Here is a 19,895-nt window from a genome sequence, read left to right as displayed (position 1 = left end):
ATGCGCAGCCGCTGATCTTCCGGCGTCTGGTGGAAAGCAAAAAACTCCTCGATGCGAAAAATCCATCCCGTGGGATCTGCACCATCAAAAGTCGGAACCTCCATTTTCATGGATCGGAATGGAAGTGGGCCATGAGGGTCGGGCGGTGGTGGCGGTGGTGGCGGTGGTGGCGGCGGTGGGTGTTGACCGAACGTGGTGAGAAAACGTGAGTCCACAGCGGACATAAAAGTGGTGAGCGTGGAGTTGGTGGCGGCGATCTGACCTTCAAGGGCTTTGATAGCAGCCAAAATATCGGAATCAGCCATGAGAGAGAGCAACAATGAAAGCACCAATGATAAGAAGTGAATAAATGAAGACTACTTTGAGTGAGTCTAACTCCAGATAGAGAAGAGAGATAGGGAAAAGAACAGATATTTCATTAATTGTCTGCTCCAATGTACATCTTGCTCCCTATTAATTCTACTGCCAAAACGGCTTGATTCAACAAACTACTGAAAAACATAACAGAAAGGTGGGGACCAAGGGACCCTAGATGCCACCTGTTCCTTAGCTACTTCATAACAAAGTCTTGATAACGGATTGGTATTTTCTTCTCACGAGTGGGCCGGTCTGCTGCTATTGGGCCGTCCACACTTTGGGCTTGAGCTTCCTCAGCAACGGTTGTATCACATTCCCTCATTTACCCCCAATTTCAAAGCTCACATATCACTCCCGCCAATTCATCTCACTGTTCCGGCGCGGCTCCTCTTCAGTTTCTCTCACCGCCCTCCTCTCACCGCCAAGGTAGAGTTCACGTTCACGCCACATCCACTATCTGGATCTATCTCTCTCACTCTCTCTCTCTCTCTTTCATAGATTATTGTGCCGCCGCCACCGTCGTCGCTCCGACGCTCACTGTCGCAGCCGCGGCGCCACGCTCCCGCAGCCGCCGTCAATTGGTAAGTTTAGATCCTGAAATTGATCATAACAATTTACTTAGTGAAACTCCATTAATAGCTACCTGTGGCCATAAGAAACCCGATTCAATAGGTAATTGTGAGTTGTAGTTGTAGAGACCAAGATTGTAGCCTAATAGACCACTAAATCTAAAGATGATAAAATGCAATGCTGCTTCTGTTTTATAATGCAGACTAGACTTATGCTTGCCACAAATAGGAACCATTACTTTAATACTATGTGTGGTTCTAGCAACAGTTTGATAAGCAAACTTGATAGTGTCATCTGAGGTTTTTGAAAAATTAGTATAGTATGAGGAAACATTTGATCCATACTTTGTTGTATTTGCTTATTGATTCTGCTATGATATCTACTGTACCTTCTCATTATCTTCAGATTTAGTTGTAGTTGGTATGATATTCTGCTATGATTCTTTGATTTGTAAGTATTTCTTATATATGAGGGCATACTTCATGTTGTGGAAATACTCACATTTTTTCTTTGTTTGGTTCGGTTATCAATTCCAGTTCCTGCTCAGCTGTTTTACATTCTCTCGTATGTGATTTATTCGTTTTCCAGCACCCTTGATTCTATCCAGCTTATTAGAAAGGGAGTAAGCATTTGTTTGTTCCTTTTCTCGACTATATCTATCTATTGGGAGGCTATGTCCCTAGGTCTTACATTTGTCATCACTTTTTTTTTGGAGGGACATAGCCTCCCAATTTATGATTCATTCTGGGTATTTGTTATGATTATAGATATCTTTAACTAATTTAGATTTAGTTAGTCTTCATTCCTACTCTGTGATTACCTTGATGGAGATCTCATACAAAGTTAGCTTTAAGTCCCATCCATCATAGCTTCACAGAAAATGTTATCCCTTTAGTCTTAGTTTCTTCCAGTTAATGAATAACTAATGCGTAAGATAGCCACAAGTCATACTTAAAGAAAGAGAAAATACAAGTTCCCTTGTTGTTGATCTACATTGCTTGCTTTGTCTTGCAGAGTGGCTTGTGCCAGAGATCAAGGATTTCAGATTATTGAGGTACTGCTTATTGGAAAAAAATAATTTGTTAAAGGTTTATGTCATGGAAAAAAACAATTTAGGAATAATGGTTTTTTCAGTTTTCATCATTTGAGGTAGAAGCTTGAAAGCAATGTTTCCATTCTCTAATTATTGCTCCTAACCTCTGCTTTATTCAACCTTTCTATGCTACTTAGCAACTGTCAAGCTAAATAAGGAGATAGAGAATGATAAGCAACAGAGTGTGCCTTTCTCTTTCTCCAATTTCCTTTCCTTGTCATTTATTAATTAAAAATGACACATCTATTTTAAAAATGTCTGCACCAGTTTTCCCTATATGGAAATGGGAAATAGGAGAGCATATAAAATGTCATGGAGGCTGATAATGAATAAATAGGCATAAATACATCAACACATTCTTCGACCTCTGCTCTGCACCTTAAGAATCATAAATATATCAACACAAAGTAGGGGTAATACAATCCATAATTGCAGACACTAAAATGAATGTGCGGCGACAGATTTCTTTGAACCACCCGTGAAGTTGGCTATCTTGCTGAGTTCTTCCAGCTTTTATGTTAATCTACTATTTATATCTATATGTGATTGGTTATGTATTATTTGTTTTGAGAGGAATGTTGGTGGATGGGGTTTGATTAGATTTCTGCCCTCTAGGATTTGAAGTCTTGAAGCAATAATAGCTTTCATCTTGAGTCCGATTATAATGAGTAATTTCTATAATGCATCCGACAATAGTTCTGTTCTGTTCGTTGGTGTAGGACTACTGTATTTGGCATTTCAGAAATGCTTTCACAAATTCTGAGGTAAGGTTTCTGGCTGTTTATTTTTCTGCAAATGTTTGATGTCATGATGTGATTCACATCATTTTCTTTGCAGGGATGTTTGTGGTGGTTCAGTTACTTTTGGTCTTTTGTGTTCTTACACTGTTGGGGTCCTATCGATCCGATTGGGTGGGGACGATGCTAGTCTACTGGTTGATTGCATGATGAATTCCGTAGCTGCGCTATACTGGGTGGTTGGTCTTTGCAGTATCACATACGGGTTGTTCCAGCCATTTGCTACTGGACTGATGGTCACCGCTGTGGGTCTCGTCACGACTGCAATCCGGGTTTGGTACGTGCTAACGGGACAGGTAACCGGTGGGCTCTATTATGAGGTCGTCAACATCGCAATATCCTTCCTATTCTCTCTCATTTTCCGCGGAAGCGTGCAACGCGCTTTCGCTAAATTGAGAGGGGACACAGCCCAGTCGATAGCCGAGATAGCCGAGCAGCTGCAGGAGATACGCACGACTCAATCGGATATAATCTACCGACTTAATAATCTTCAAGCATCGGTATCTGCTTTGCAATCTACTTTGCAAAAGTAGAGTCGGTGGAGTTTGGCTAGTGGAGGAAGATGACTCCACTTCTAAAGCTTGTACAGAGGTAGCTACTTCGCCCGTAAAGAAAGATCCTTCCGCCTCTTCTGACTTTCCGACGTCACCTGTAGCAACTTAACGTCAAGCATTTAGCCTCCTCAAAACGACTGAACTTCACACATGAATCTTGCAAATATTCACTTGTAAAGCTTTTATCAAGCATTTAGCCTCCTCAAAACGATTGAACTTCATGCATGAATCTTGACATTTGCATGACGTTGTTGGACATTTAGTTGCTTTCGATTCTATTGGGAAAATTTAGAATTTTATTCTTGTGAATGATAAAAGTTTTTAGATCTTGTGGAAGAATGAGGCTAGATTTGAGTTGGATTGGGTAAATAGGTTATATTAAAGGCCCCATGACTGAAAGACTGGAGAGAAAAACTCGAAGATTTAAAGGGTGTAGTTGTAGAACATTAAGTTATTACAAATCTATATATCTATATCTATATGGAGTAATATATAAGAGAAAAACACCGCCGCAAGAGGGCTGAGGGTGGGGATGCAGAGTAAAAAATTAAATTTATGCGTATCCGTAGGGTAATGGTGAGCGAGAGGAAATAAAGCATTACAAATTTAAAGAATTATAAAATTCAAATATAATATACATAGAAATAAGTAAACAGGTCCAAAAAAAAGAAGCAATTACCCAATTTATATGTATATTATATATGATGCGATGCGAGTAAAATAGATCTAAATGCCTAACGCCAGTACACCACAGTACATCATACATGGAGTATATATTACTATAAGAGTTTAAATACTATAATTTTCTTTAATAATATATGTATTCTTTAAGATCTTAAATTTATTATTCTTTTATATTTTAATAGTGCTAGATTTAATTTATATTTACCTAAAAATATTTAATTCATGCTTAAATAAAATTACACTAAATAATGTTAATTATAATTATTAAATAATTTTCAATATTTTAATAAATATAATTATCATTACACTTTATTCAAAGTTGAAAATTGATGTTTTCAAATTCGAATTTTTACTGGGTAATTGATGTGGATTATCTATTATCTTTAAGAAAAAATAATAAGTTACATTTGCTTATAATTTGATTTTACCTAATATTTATATTTATTAATTTAAATATACCGTTTAATTTCAATGCTCGCCGTGCATAGCACGGGCATACGTACTAGTATTATATTAAAAAGCAGTATAATGTCTACTTATTTTCCTCCCAAAATTTTACAAAAAAACCGCCATTTTTTTTTTTTAATAGTTTTGTTCAATTGATGATTCCTATATTTTCGGCTAATTCAATGCCTACAACTTCTTCGTAATTTGCCCCCCACCATATCTAATTATATCTTTGTATTCTGTCCCCCATCATATCTAATTATATTTTTTTGTGTTAAGGAGTAAAATATGCACTAATTATTGTATGCACTAATGATTGTGCATAACAGGAACGAAATATTTCTATTATTTTTATTATTATTAATACTGCTAATATCTTTATTTTAGATATTTGGTGCAGCTCTGAACTTGACAGACTGATTTGACATTGCTTTGGTCACAGCCTAATGTCAACTCTCACCAAAGCAGCTCTGATCTGCACTCTCCTCTGGTATCGAGCTGAATAGCTAGCTTTGGTCACAGCCTAATGTCAGCTCTCACCAAGACAACTATGATCTGCACTCTCCTCTGGTATCGAGCTGAACAGCCAGCTCTTGTCACAGCCTAATGTCAGCTCTCACCAAGGCAGCTCTGATCTGCACTCTCCTCTGGTATCGAGCTGAACAGCCAACTCTGGTCACAGCCTAATGTCAGCTCTCATTGAGGCAGCTATGTCTGGAGTCTTCTCCGCGGATTTTTCAGCTCTGTTTGGTATGCTCAAAGGGAGTCTCTAGCTCTGTTCGGCTTTTCAGCCCTGCTAGGATGCATTTTCAGCTCTTCGGGTCACCTCTCGGCACTAGCTTTTCAGCCCTGCTCGAGTGAATTTCTAGCCCTGGCGGGGTCACTTCTCGGCACCGGCTTTTCAGCCCTGCCTGGTCACCTATCGGCACCGACTTTTCAGTCCTGCTTGGGTGCATTTCCAGCCCTGCCGGGTCACTTCTCGGTGAACATTTCCAGCCCTGACCGGGCTGCTCTGGGTAACATTTCCAGCACTGACGCCTGCTCTGGACGAACATTTCCAGTCCTGACCGGGCTGCTCTAGGCGAAAATTTTCTGCCTTGACCAAGCTGCTCTGGGCGAATATTTCCAGCTCTGCATGAGACATTTCTCTACAACAAGACAGACCAGATAACCGGGCTATGCACTCTTAGGTTTCTCGGTGCATCATTTTCAGCATTGATCGGGACTTCCTGGCAGCCCTGCTCGTCGGGTCTTCGCTCATAAGAAGATTTCTAGCTCTGTACATTGAGGGAGGGTGTTCTAGTTTCAACGGGAGATGGAAAAATAAAAATTTATTGATATTGTATGACAAGGCCGCATTCTTTTTATAAATTTATCAACTCCTCAACTGTAAATTATTGGGTATTTTATGATATATTCATTGGGTTTTTCTCCAAGTTATTCATCGGATTTTCTTATGTTGTATGTATCGGGTCTTCAACAGTCGTGCTTGACTTCGAAAGTACGCGCAAGACACTGGGGGAGGGGGAGTAGGGGGAGTAGAGCTTAAAATATCATAACTGAGTTTCAAGCATCATTTCGTTTGGAGTTTGAAAGAATAAAACTGATTCGTGAGAATCATCTTACTTGAAGTTTGAAAGACTATAACTAAGTTGTGAGAATCATCTCGTCTAAGGCTTGAGAAAATTGATGTGATATTCAAATTATATCATATCAATTTATTTAGTATTTCAATTGGTAAATTTTCATAAAAAATCAATCTTCATGAAAAATTTATGCAAAATATCTTATTTCATGACCAAATTAAAATGAAGAAATAATTTATTTAATCACAAGTATTTATTTTTTTTAAAATTAAATAATTTTTTATTCAACTAAATAAATTTGATCAACTTTTATTGCAATTTAAATTGTATTAATCTCAATCACTTCACCAATTAAATGTGGGTTTTTGATTTGGAGAGTAAGAACACCCTTCAATATAGATTTTATTTTGGTGAAATCTCATAAAAAAATCAATGTTCGATGAGAAGGTTTAGATAAATAAGAATGAATAAATATGAAAATGTTTAGAGAATTAGGATAAATAAAAATGCAAAAATATGGTGATGCCACACAGGAGTATTCCATTTTCCTATTAGATATGTGATGATTTTAATACTTATTCTCGTCCTAAACCCATATAATAATATCAACTAATTTCTCGAATTTGTTTAAATTTATAAAATATGTATATAAACAAATAAAATATCAAACAATAATTAGTTAATAATCTCGATAAAATTTCAAACAATAAGAACCTATTTATTTCAAATATATTTAAATATATTTTTATTATTTTTTCAAAGTTAAGTATTTTTTTTATTTAGATTTATAATGGTAAAGTTTAATAATCATTTTATTTAAATTGTGAATTGTGAGATTTAATATAGATTCAATATATATGAGCATGTCTTAGATCAATTCGAGAATGATAATTTATTTGAAATTATTTTTCATGACCAAATTTAATTGAAGAATCTATTTATTTTAAATGCATCTGAAAAGTATCCTTTTATTTATGTTTTTTTTATGGTGAAGTTCAATAAAGATCAATGCGCAATGATAAAATATCAATGTGGGAACAATGATAATTGATAAGCTAATATATGAATGAAGATTAAGCCTTTTATTTAGATATATCATTATGAGATTAATGTGGAAATGCATATTTATTTCAAACTATTTTACATGAAAAATTAAATTGAAAATTTTATGAATTTAGATAAGCTAATATTTATTCAAATTATTTAGATATATCATTATGAGATTAATGTGGAAATGCATATTTATGAATTAAATTGAAATAAATCTGCATTTCCACATTAATCTCATAATGATATATCTAAATAAAATGTTTAATCTTTATTCATATATTAGCTTATCAATTAAATTTAAAATCCCGTCGAATTTACTTAGACTCGAATTATGAAGTTTAGTATAAATCTAATATGAAAAACTATTGCAACTATAAAAAAAATATGGAATACTATTTATTTGAAGTACATATCATAAGTATTTCTTTATCATGGTTTTCCCATAATTAAATTTTATAGAATATCAATGTGGGAAAGATAGATGGGCTAATGTATTCATGGAGATTGACCCTTTTATTAAGGTTATGATTGATGAAGTTTAGTATAAATTCAACTAGTACGCCCATCTGTGCGATGCACAGAAAATATTAAAATTGAGCGATATCTTTTTTAAGTCCCCTCGTGCAATGTATGAGGTCATGATATATTTTGTAATATATATATACCGACCAAAAAATCATCATTTATGATTTAGATCAATTGATAACAAAAAAAAAAATCCTATCAATTATGTCTTATTTTATTTGAAATAGTGTATGATAATAATATTATCAACTCAATGAAATAATAGAATTATGATAGCAATAACACAATTTGATTTTATTTTATATAAATCAATTGTTATATATATATATATATATATATATATATTATAGAACAATATATAGTCTATTTTATATGTAATTAACAATAAAATAATTACTCTATATCAAAATTTAACACGTCACTGAAAAAATTGAAAAATAAAAATAAATATAATTTTTTTTTAATATATATGCATATCAATATAAATTTAATTGAGACCTGATATAAATTATACTAATTATTTTTTGATGCATGCATATGTTATAGTTACTTTGAATATTGTTTTGATTTCATTACAAAATTGAAACCTGATTAAGATATAATGTAACTTATTTTTCTTCTTGTTTTTTGTTAGTTTATTGTCTTGCCTTTATTTAGTACGATTGGCAAATGAATAAGTGAGGATGAAATATTTATGAATAATTATATAATCTATTTCTCATATTTGATTTGATATATATTGAATATTTTATTATTGATCAAACTACATGATTGTTAGAAAAAAGAAATATAACAAAGAAATTAAAAGGGACCAGATTGGCTCATTGTGAGTCATATCCACATATACGAAGTGGGTAGAGAGATTAAATGATTTCGCCAAATGAATAGGGGAAGGTAGTTTAAAAAACTAAAATTTAAAAAAAGGCGGTAATTACTTACCGTTAAACTCCTTCTTTATATATAATATAGATGTGGGATAGATGAAAACAATTCTACACCATATGACATCCATATGACATTTATACATTTGTTTTCATCTATCCCATATTGAATTTATACTAAACTTCATCAATCATAACCTTAATAAAAGGGTCAATCTCCATGAATACATTAGCCCATCTATCTTTCCCACAAGTGCCACATATGATAGAGAAGAGTGGAGAGCTCTCTAATATGTATAGATAATTGATATAGTACATAGATAAATAAAAATATATAAAAAATCAAATTTAATGTACATATTTGGATATTATATAATTGATTAAACCCATTTTGAATTTATAAATCCATACCCGTATTCGTTTGAAAACTAATAAAGAATTATTTACTACACATTTTGATTGAGGACCAATTTATAGTAATACCCACTACTACTCATACTTATTTAAGTTATTGAAATATATAGATAACTAAATATAATTTGTAATCTTAACTGATCATCTGTCTCAACAAAAACTCGAAAGATGAAAGGCTAATATATGAATGAAGATTATGCCTTTTATCTAGATATATCTTTATGAGATTAGTGGGGGAGTGAAGTTTATTTCAAATTATTTAACATGATCAAAATTAAATTGAAGAAATTATGTATTTCGTATATATCTTAGTATCATTTTCTTTATTTATATGACCAATTAAATTGAATAACTTATTTATTTAAAATACATTTATGTATTATTTTTTTGTACGACAAATTCATTTGAATAACCTATTTATTTTGAGAATATCTATACTTTTATTTAGGTTTCCAAATATTGAAATCTAATTATAATTTTCTTAGACTCGAATTATGAAGTTTAGTATAAATCTAATATGAAAAACTATTGCAACTATAAAAAAATATGGAATATTATTTATTTGAAATACATATCATAAGTATTTCTTTATCAAGGTTTTCCCATAATTAAATTTTATAGAATATCAATATGGAAAAGATAGATAAGCTAATATATTCATGGAGATTGAACCTTTTATTTAGGTTATGAATTGATGCAGTTTAGTATAAATTCAATGTGGGTCAATGAGTGAAACAAATATAAATTAGTTTCACTCCCAATTCTACACCATATGACATTTATACATTTATTTTCATATATCCCACATTGAATTTATACTAAACTTCATCAATCATAACCTTAATAAAATGGTCAATCTCCATGAATACATTAGCCCATCTATCTTTCTCACATTGATATTCTATAAAATTTAACTATGGGAAAATATTGATAAAGAAATACTTATGATATGTATTTCAAATAAATAGTGATTAAGTTCAATAGAATATTAATGTGAGAATGATGAAAAGCTAAAATATGAATGAAAATTAAGCTTTTTATTTAGGTTATGAGTTTAATGTGAAAATGAGGATTATTTCAAATTATATACATGATCAAATTAAATTGGAGAACTTATTTATTTAATATGATCAAATTAAATTAAATTACTTATTTATTTAAAATATATCTAACGATCATTTTATTTACTTTAACCAAGTTCAGTTTAAGAACCTATTTATTTCAGAAACATCTATACTTTTATTTAGGTTTGCAAATATTGAAATTTATTTTCGATTTTTAGATTTTAAATTATGAAGTTTATTATAAATTTAATGTGAATATCTATTGAAGTTATAAAAATATATGGAAAACTATTTATTTGAAATACATATTATAGTATTTCTTTATCTATATTCTCCAATGATTAAATATAATATCAATGTGAAAAAAATAGATGGCCTAATGTCTACATGAAGATTATGCCTTTTATATAGATTATGAATTGATGAAGTTTAAGATAATTTCAATGTGGGATGGATGAAGAAAAGATGTAAAAATGCAATATAATATAGAATTGAGAATTATCAAAATACTCACTTGTGGGAGTGCCACATAGGATAGAGAATGAAGGAGAGCTCTTCATTATGTATTCTATTTAATAATAGATAGAAGGAAAATTTAAATCTTGCTTGCAAAATTTTTCCTCTAAAAATATTATTGATTTATCTAATAAATATTATATTCAACTATTGATTTATAGGTTGATTGTTATTCACCAATACTCTTCGATAAGTAAAAAAAATTATAAAAGTCAATAATCATTTAGCGGTGATTTGATCAATTGTTAAATAAAATAGACATTTATCCAATATCAAAGCAATTTATTTGAAAGAAAATAAAAGCATAAAATATTTACTCCACCCGTCCCATTAATAAGACTCATTTTCGTTTTTCGTTTGTCCCACTAATAATGACTCATTCCTAAAAAAAAAAAAAAAAAAAAACTACTCACTATCGTAAAAAAATTGTGAGCTCGGACTCTTCCATTATCTATCACTTTTATCATTTAATCATTATTCTTCATAATAATCGTGTACAAAAGTAGAGAGCTAGCCATACTTGTGGGACGGAAGGAGTATAATTTATGTTTACATTATTATATTTTAAGATTTTTTTTTATTCCTATAATTAATTGATGAAGGAATTGTTATATTTTATATAAGGGGTTATGACCAAAAAATACACAAACTTTAAAAAAAAGTTGAAATTTTCACATGAACTTTCAATTAATCCAAAAAATACATGAATTTATATTTTTGTTGCAATTTTCACATGAGTTTGACTTTCGGTAAAATTAGAGCTTAATTGGCAGTCGAAAATTCACCTGATATTGGTATAAATTCTGATGATGAGGAATATTTAGAAACTCGAAGGTCTAAGAAGACAAAAATTAATATATTTGACTTAATTTCGACTGTCAACTAAGCTCTAATTTCATCGAAAGTCAAATTTAGGCGAAAATTGCACCAAAAATATAAATTCATGTATTTTTTGGCTTAATTCAAAGTTCATGTGAAAATTACAACCTTTTTAAAAGTTCATGATTTTTTGGCCATAACCTTTTAATACATGTTATTGTACTTATTATACAAATATTCCATTATATACAAGAAATTCTTGTATTGGATATATTTATTGCAATGAGATGCAACCCGAAATGGAAGGAAATACAAGAAAAATTATATGTTGGTCAAACAGCTGAAGATCATCCTGATTTAAAGTATTTTGAGCAAAGATGCAAGACTTGAAAGATCAATTATTCAAAAATGAGATTTTTGGACATGTTGCACACGATGTAACTAAATTTCAAAAAAGATGGTTACCACATGTCTATATGTTCATAATTTTTAAGTCTGAAATAAGATAAATACCACCGATGAAATTGACAAGTTTGTGAGTGCAGAACTTCCAGATGAAGAAAGTCGTTTGAATTAGTTAAAAAAACATATGATGCACAGTCCTTGTGGAGAGGAGAATCGAAAAAATTCTTGTATGGTGAAAGGAAAATGCAAATGCCATTACCCACGATCATATTGCAAAAGTACAATACAAGGTAAAAATGGATATCCTATCTATAGAAGACAAGATAATAGATTAGTTATAAGAGTTCAAAATGCTTACCTAGACAACCGATGGGTTGTGCCATACAATGCATATTTGTTATCCATATATAATTGTCAAGTTAATGTCGAGGTATGTTCTGGTATCAAAGCAATGAAGTATTTGTATAAATATATCTATAAAGGGATGATAGAGTGGTAATTCATAACTATCAAGCGTAACACGTGCAACACACGTTTACTCTACTAGTTTCTTCAAGAATATCAAAGATAGCTTAAACAAAGTGAAGAGAAGACCTAGAGTATCAAGTACATTATTTAATTTTAATCCAAAAATAAAGTGTGTTCAAAGATAGCTTAATCAACAACAACGTTATCATGAATACCTTTCTACCAAAGTCTTCATAGGTATGTAGAAGAACACAGCGAAAAGTAGCACTCCAAATAGAAAACTACAAATGTGATTTTTTGTAGTTATCTCCTCTTTTTCTTGACTAGAATCATAGTACTCCAAATCCATCTTCAAGACCTGGGAAGTATCTAAGTATCAGATCATGAATATCTCTACACAAAGTTAAGTTAGATGTAAGAGGTATGCTTACTTTCTGTCCCACAGATTTTGCATGGACAACAGCAGCAACCAAATCTTCATCCATTGTCAGTAGAACTTTTTCACCTTCATCATCTTCATACTAAAAGATAATATGCATGAGAAAAACATTAACAAGAAAACACAGAAATAGCAATCTACTACGAAAGTATACCCACCAAAAGTCGAAAGCGCTTTTGATCAATATACACACCCACCCGTTGCATAACAGCATAAACAAGTTTAGCTAAATTATTTGTACCTGCTTAGGAAGAGAATCTTAGAACAAATAAAAGCTCATATTGCCTCAATAAACTTTATATAAGATATCTATCAAAACCTATGAAACTTTCACCACTTTAAAACAATAACAAGAAGTAACCTTGCATATAAATCCCTCAAAGATCAAACTAGATTGACAAGGTACAATGCTAATTTAGAAAGAGGCCCTAAACACACATCACCATTGATACTTCCAAAGTAAATCAAATATCACAATTACTTCAAATTTAAAAGCATGCATCATAGCATTTCTTAGAGAAAATACATTTAGTTATCCTCAAAATTCAGTTTCAATTAAACACCATCCGCAAAAAAAAAAAATGTTGGACCTATTATCACAGTCTCCTATAACACTTTATATAAAAAAAAACATACAATTCACCTACAAGTTAATTGCTGTGTATTCACTATGTCAGCACCTCGTGAATTGATAACATATTCCAAATAATAATAAGAGATCCCACAAGTCAGGGAGGGCAAAAGATCAAGAAAGAACCAAAGTAGCATATAAGTTTTACTCACCAGAATTAAATCTGTGCAGACGTCCTTTATGGTCCTTGAGTTTAAAAGAAAATGAATTTTCAACTAGGTAAGAAGGTTTCAAATGGTGTGTACCATATGATGGGACATATGGGGACATATTTATCTCACTGTATAAAAAATCAAGCAAATGATTAGTATATATGGTTTACAATCATCAATATACTGAACATGGGTAAATAAGACCTTTCAGTGTCACTGTAATAAGCAGGCTTCAAGATAAGTTCTGAATCCAAAATCTTTCGCATCACCGTAAACAAAGCATCAGTAGATGCAGCAAAGATACTTCCAAGCTAGAAACAAAATGGAAGGCATGTAAATTTTTGCTCTGAGAAATAACATATCTACACTACTATGACGTTCACTTTTTAAATTAAAAAATCTCTATAATTATCACTACAAAAGTCAGGTTACAATAAAATTGTGGACCGATGTTTTTTATCTTACAAAACTTAAGAAAGTAAAGGTGTCTGCTTTACATTTTCTCAAATCAAAATGGATATTATGTGTGTGAAGTAACTAACACCTTACTTTTCTTAGGATGAAGTTTAGTCACTTAAGAAACACAAGTTAAGAAGGATATTGATGGAAAAATAAGAGAGATACAAAGATGATACTGATATATGATATACATTGTGAGAAATGATAAAAAAAAATGTCCACATCTTTTATGAAAAGAACGAAGACAGCTAGCTCTATCTTATATGCATGACTTAAAGATAAATGCATCGATCCAATTTAAGTTAACCTCAAATACAGGGGCACAGTGAACAGTAGTCACAGTAAACAATAAAAAGAAATCAATAAAATCACGCCAAAAGAAACACAACAAAATAAAAAAAAATGCAGAGGACCAAACAGGAAGAAACTTTACCTTAAAAATTGCTCCATAACTTATCCACAAAACATCAAAACAAGCTGCAACATTTCCATCTGAAAGGAAAATGTCATTATTTTTATATGACAATGCACATATTCATAGATAGAAAACTAGTACTGACCTTTGTCAACAACAGGAAGATATAATAATTTTCCATCATGCATTATGTTCAGTGCTTCAAAAATAGTTGTATCTAGTGTTGTGCATTTAGGGTCGGGTGTCATTACCTTCAACAACACAAACAATTATTATAAGATGAAAATTAGGGTAATGAGGGATGAAAAATATCACTTTAAACTTTAAGGGGTCATGGCAGAAATACATTTAGTGATTGTTTGGTTCAAGTGGAGGAATGAAAAGGGAATTGAATCAAATAAAAGACAGTAACAATAATTGTTACTTTTATTGAGTGTTTGATTCAACAATAGAATTGAATCACTAGTAAGGGATTGTCTTCTTTTGTTTCTCCTCTATTTTGAGGGGTAACAAATTAAATGATTGAGTTACTCTCAAGTAAAGAGTAATGATTAACTCATTACCCGAACCAACAACAAGTAATGGATTCAAATAATTGAACCATTTCCAAGCTCCAAAAAAGCCCAATCAAACATGGGCTTAATCCGAATTACGTTAAGGTGCAAAGACACCTTCTTGAGTGATGGGTAAATCATATCAATAAAAATGATGAATAAGTAGTCAAACCTTCACTACTAGAGTCACCTCAGGAGAGAGGTCCTGGGCCACAACTCGTATAAGAATATCTTTTGAACTGTAAACCAAAAACCAAAAAATGAAAAGAAAAGCATAAATAGAAAAAGAAGCTGAGGTTTCTGATCAAAGATGGTACGTGAGTATCCCGTGAATGTTGTTTCCTGTCATAATAAGAACATAACTGACACATGAATCCCGCATTATTTTGGCAGCAACATAAACCGTGTCCGAGGGAGATACAATTGCAACCCTGAATAAACAATATATATAGAGTAACATAAGCAATACTGGAAAAGTGATTGTGCCATCTCATGCAAAGTATAAACCTTACCTAGAACCCTCCAAAATGATAGTAGACAGAGAAGATTTGAACATGTTTTCACGAAACATGCCCATGAAATTTGATAATTCTGAAGCATAAACGCAAACAACAGAAACTCTGGTCAAAATTACATACCCTTATACAAATAAAAGATAGCAAACCAATCAAGTGAAAAATAGGAAGCATTCATCAAGTGCCAAAATAAAATAAGATAGTGTTTACAATTCCTTTTAGGGTGTGTTCTTTTTAGTTGTAAATTTATCATGAGAAAATGAAGGATAAAAAATATTTAGGGAAAAGGTGCAGATGCACCCTTGTAGTGGTAGCCCCTATAGCGTATAGCTCCCCTTACTCACTGTGTGTGCAAATAGGCCCCCAAAGTCCGAAAAATCGATCAATTAAACCCCTTTGACTAACAGCTGTTAGTCAAAAAAAAAAATTTAACCCCCAATTTCTTTCTTATTTCAATTTCTACCCCCAATTCCAATTAAGCACTCGCCGACATCTCCATCAGCGCCGCCGGTAGCCTCTTCCTCAATCCGGCACCGCCATCGCCGCCGCCACCACCGAGGTCGCTTCGTCGCATCTTGCATTGCCCACAAGGAGATGATTGTCTTGGAGCATCGGAGAACATTTTCTCAATCTGTTTCTTCCTCAAGCAATGCAGATCGCGATCGGGGCAGTAATCCATTGCATATCCGACAATCTTATCAGTAACCAAGACTACTCCGTGGAGTCTCGGCAGCAGAGGATGGTGAAACGACGCCAGCACTTCTCGTTCAAAGCAGATTCTCCGGTACTCGCCGCCGTCTCCGGCGCTCAAAATCTTCTTCTTGTTCTCAACGGAAGATCGTAGGATTTCTTTGAGCATGAGCAATTCTCCACTCTCCGCCTGAACGAGGAACACGACGCCTTTAGCTCCCCTACCGAGTAGCGATATCACCTTCAGATTCTTCAATTCAAGCGCAAGCGTTCCATCGCCGCCATGGCGGGGTCGCCGTCGTTCATGGCGGTGGTTTCCAGCAACCAGCTGCGAGCAATTGCGTCAAAATTCACACAAATCTAATCGCCATTATTTTGGGGGAAGAGAGATTGTAGAGAATCGTAATTGACATGCGGAAAACCTCGGGGTGATGTCGCTGAGGTCGGCGGTGTACTTGCACCTCGGTGGGGGCGGCGGCGATGGCGGCGTTGGATTGAGGAAGAGGCTACCGGCAGCGCCGATGGAGATGTCGGCGATGGCTTAATTGGAATTGGGGATATAAATTGGGGGTAGAAATTGAAAGAAGAAAGAAATTGGGGGTTAAAAAAAATTGACTAACGTTAGTCAAAGGGGTTTAATTGATCGATTTTTCGGACTTTAGGGGCTTATTTGCACACACACAGTGAGTAAGAGGAGCTATACGCTATAGGGGCTACCACTACAAGGGTGCATTTGCACCTTTTCCCAAATATTTATACCTTTAAATTCCTCATTTTTCCCCCTCATTATCTACAAAAGAAAATTTCATCATTTCTCATTTATCTCTTTCACTCCAAGGAGAGATAATATTATCGCACCAGAAATGAAGGGATAATATTATCCCTTTATTTAACTGTTATAACTCTCAAGTTCATAACATTGTTGCAAGGACACAATGCAACTTAATTTTACTACCACAAGGTTATCATGCATATCTACTTCAAGATATGTTCACTACAGACATGTAATAACCAAACACAAATTAATATACCTATAAAAGATAGGGCTAGCAGAAAGTGAGCATATGCAAGTAAGTTTTGTTCTCTAACACTATTGGAGATCTTTACTTTATTTGGAATTTTAGTTCTGGTCTTCCTAATATGACTCCAATATTTACAGCAGATATACATTGAGCATGTGTTCTCTAATCCTAAGGAGATATTTTCTTCATTGGAATACCTGCAAATGATCTTCATAATGTGATACTGATACAACAAATAAACACTGACAAAAAGAATAAACTAACCAAGTAAGTTGCTTCCATATCGATATTCAACACCTTCAACTGATGCTACAATAACACTTCCCTGCTTGGCAACTTTCCCCATTATTGATATGGCATCATAAAGACAATTAGTGATATCTAACAGTCCTATGATTGCATTGTTCTCAACAACTGGAAGATGCCTAAAATTCCCTGTTAAAATAGATAAACTATAGTTTAAGTTGTGAAACACAAAAAGCATTTAGGCAATTAACACCAAGCAACAAGCAAAGGAAAAGGTAACCTATGGCCATTAGTTGTAAAGCTTCCATAGCCGAAGCATCTGAGCCTGCATAAATTAGATTTCTTGTCATAACTTTTGAAATCAATGTTTGATCCGGTCTCAACCCCTCTGCTATAACCTTAGTCGCTATGTCCTGTGCATCAAAAATGCCCAAACTTTAATTATGCAGATGCATAAAAGATGAATAACAAACAAAAGAAAGAGTGAGCATTCAATAAATTATTACCTTCTCAGTAACAATTCCTGAAATCCAATCATCAGTATTAGCCACAAGAACAACATCTACACATATGGCTGCCATCATTTTACAGACATCCAATACAGTGGTCTCCTCAGAAACTTTGAATGGCTTGACTAACGGAAGATTCTTCAATATTCTCTCACTCTCACTGCATCTAAATATATAGCTCAATCATGCATGTCAATTGACCAAGAAAAGAAATAGAACCACTATGTATAATTTTAATTACCTCAAATCTCATTTCAAATAATAAGCATACAAATTCAGAAAAACTAACATAACAATCCCATTCCAAATAATCAATTCAAGAACTTACAATTGAGGTGGGGTGTTGGTTCCATTAGCTGCGGATGAAGACATCTTCGCCGTGAAGCTCTCGGCCATACGGTAGCGTCTCATTGCTGTCGTCGGGCCAATTAATATTTTTGAACAAATCGAAAAGTTTTTGAGTTGATCGAGATCGAGATTCCAACTGAGTGAAATATATATGGCGTACGCATTACATATGTATATATATATAACATATGCTATATTCGATGGGTTGAGATTCTCCTTTTATGAAATTAATAGGATGATATAAATCAACATAAATTTCACAAAATAATTTTACCTGATTGGCGACTGCTTTGGGTGGCTGGAGGAGGCAGCGACGCTCGGCAGGGCAGAGAGTCGCAACAGCAACAGGCTGCTGTGCGGCGGGAAGGGCGGCGGAGGGAGTCTGCGTAGTGTTCTGTTGCATGAGTTCTTGAATAGTAAAACTTAATTTATAATGCCACGAGTATAAAATTATAATAAAAATAAGTCACTTTTACGTTAAAATATTATTTTATTCATAAATAATAAAACAACAAATTTTTGTAACCTTATAAAAAAATCTAAAAAAATAAATCTGATTCTATTAAAAAAAACTGGAATATCCACCAAATCTCTCTTCCCTCTATCTCTATTAATTCCGCTGACACTTTCTTCCCTTTCTTTTCTCTCTTCCTCAGTTCCTCCACATTAGTCATTAGTCTATTTCTATATATATATATATATATATATAGGGTGCGGTTATAGTGAGAACCACACTTATCGTGAGAACATAAGAACCATTAAAATCAATGCATCTACTATATAAATTAATGCATTCGCTATTAAATTTAATGCATCCGAAAATAATAAATTTTTTGCTCCCTTCAGGATTCGAACCCAGGATCTGCATTCATCCACCAAGATGATGCATCCACCGTAGATCTTGATGATCGAATGGTTTAAAATGGTTCTCTGTTCTAATTTTATTTAGTGGTTCTTATTTGAACCTCTCCCTATATATATATATATATATATATATATATATATTAAAGCAAAAATCTTGCTTGCAAAATTTTTCCTCTAAAAATATTATTGATTTATCTAATAAATATTATATTCAACTATTGATTTATAGGTTGATTGTTATTCACCAATACTCTTCGATAAGTAAAAAAAATTATAAAAGTCAATAATCATTTAGCGGTGATTTGATCAATTGTTAAATAAAATAGACATTTATCCAATATCAAAGCAATTTATTTGAAAGAAAATAAAAGCCTAAAATATTTACTCCACCCGTCCCATTAATAAGACTCATTTTCGTTTTTCGTTTGTCCCATTAATAATGACTCATTCCTAAAAAAAAAAAAAAACTACTCACTATCGTAAAAAAATTGTGAGCTCGGACTCTTCCATTATCTATCACTTTTATCATTTAATCATTATTCTTCATAATAATCGTGTACAAAAGTAGAGAGCTAGCCATACTTGTGGGACGGAAGGAGTATAATTTATGTTTACATTATTATATTTTAAGATTTTTTTTTAATTCCTATAATTAATTGATGAAGGAATTGTTATATTTTATATAAGGGGTTATGACCAAAAAATACACAAACTTTAAAAAAAAAGTTGAAATTTTCACATGAACTTTCAATTAATCCAAAAAATACATGAATTTATATTTTTGTTGCAATTTTCACATGAGTTTGACTTTCGGTGAAATT

General features: G+C 32.7%; 2 protein-coding genes across 5 annotated transcripts; one reads left to right on the top strand and one right to left on the bottom strand.

The window, feature by feature from the left end:
- Positions 1–688: 688 nt before the first annotated feature.
- On the top strand, positions 689–3,674 carry LOC131021036 (uncharacterized). Its single transcript, XM_057950117.1, has 5 exons — positions 689–783; positions 856–938; positions 1,942–1,981; positions 2,740–2,784; positions 2,858–3,674. The coding sequence occupies exons 4-5, from the start codon at positions 2,765–2,767 to the stop codon at positions 3,348–3,350; spliced, it is 513 nt and encodes a 170-aa protein (XP_057806100.1). The 5' UTR covers positions 689–783; positions 856–938; positions 1,942–1,981; positions 2,740–2,764; the 3' UTR covers positions 3,351–3,674.
- Positions 3,675–12,357: 8,683 nt separating this feature from the next.
- On the bottom strand, positions 12,358–18,592 carry LOC131021035 (CBS domain-containing protein CBSCBSPB3-like). 4 transcript variants are annotated; one of them, XM_057950113.1, is made up of 15 exons: positions 18,485–18,592; positions 18,191–18,275; positions 17,860–18,028; positions 17,634–17,766; positions 17,372–17,542; positions 15,393–15,471; positions 15,198–15,311; positions 15,053–15,119; positions 14,472–14,577; positions 14,345–14,403; positions 13,657–13,763; positions 13,453–13,580; positions 12,828–12,910; positions 12,662–12,751; positions 12,358–12,588 (listed from the first exon to the last, which is right to left on the bottom strand). In XM_057950113.1, exons 2-15 carry the CDS (start codon positions 18,271–18,273, stop codon positions 12,436–12,438), a joined length of 1,542 nt encoding a protein of 513 aa, XP_057806096.1. In that variant the 5' UTR covers positions 18,274–18,275; positions 18,485–18,592; the 3' UTR covers positions 12,358–12,435. The 4 variants fall into 4 exon arrangements, with proteins under 4 accessions (XP_057806096.1, XP_057806098.1, XP_057806097.1 ...); XM_057950115.1 differs by having other exon boundaries at positions 17,860–18,022; XM_057950114.1 differs by having other exon boundaries at positions 18,191–18,346; positions 18,485–18,591.
- Between the last annotated feature and the right edge of the window lie 1,303 nt (positions 18,593–19,895).

Source organism: Salvia miltiorrhiza, chromosome 4, assembly GCF_028751815.1.
Source record: "Salvia miltiorrhiza cultivar Shanhuang (shh) chromosome 4, IMPLAD_Smil_shh, whole genome shotgun sequence".
NCBI lineage: Eukaryota > Viridiplantae > Streptophyta > Magnoliopsida > Lamiales > Lamiaceae > Salvia > Salvia miltiorrhiza.
Note: the sequence above shows the minus strand (reverse complement) of the source record. Positions and strands in the feature narration are given on the sequence as shown.

Excerpts from the sequence above, each read along its gene's own strand:
- LOC131021035 (XM_057950113.1), bottom strand. The coding sequence starts at position 18,273 with ATGAGACGCTACCGTATGGCCGAGAGCTTCACGGCGAAGATGTCTTCA. Across the intron at positions 17,543-17,633 it reads TTTACAACTAATGGCCATAG|GGAATTTTAGGCATCTTCCA; the intron begins GTTACCTTTTCC and ends CTATTTTAACAG. Across the intron at positions 14,578-15,052 it reads AGGTGACTCTAGTAGTGAAG|GTAATGACACCCGACCCTAA; the intron begins GTTTGACTACTT and ends GTGTTGTTGAAG.
- LOC131021036 (XM_057950117.1), top strand. The coding sequence starts at position 2,765 with ATGCTTTCACAAATTCTGAG. Across the intron at positions 2,785-2,857 it reads ATGCTTTCACAAATTCTGAG|GGATGTTTGTGGTGGTTCAG; the intron begins GTAAGGTTTCTG and ends TTTTCTTTGCAG.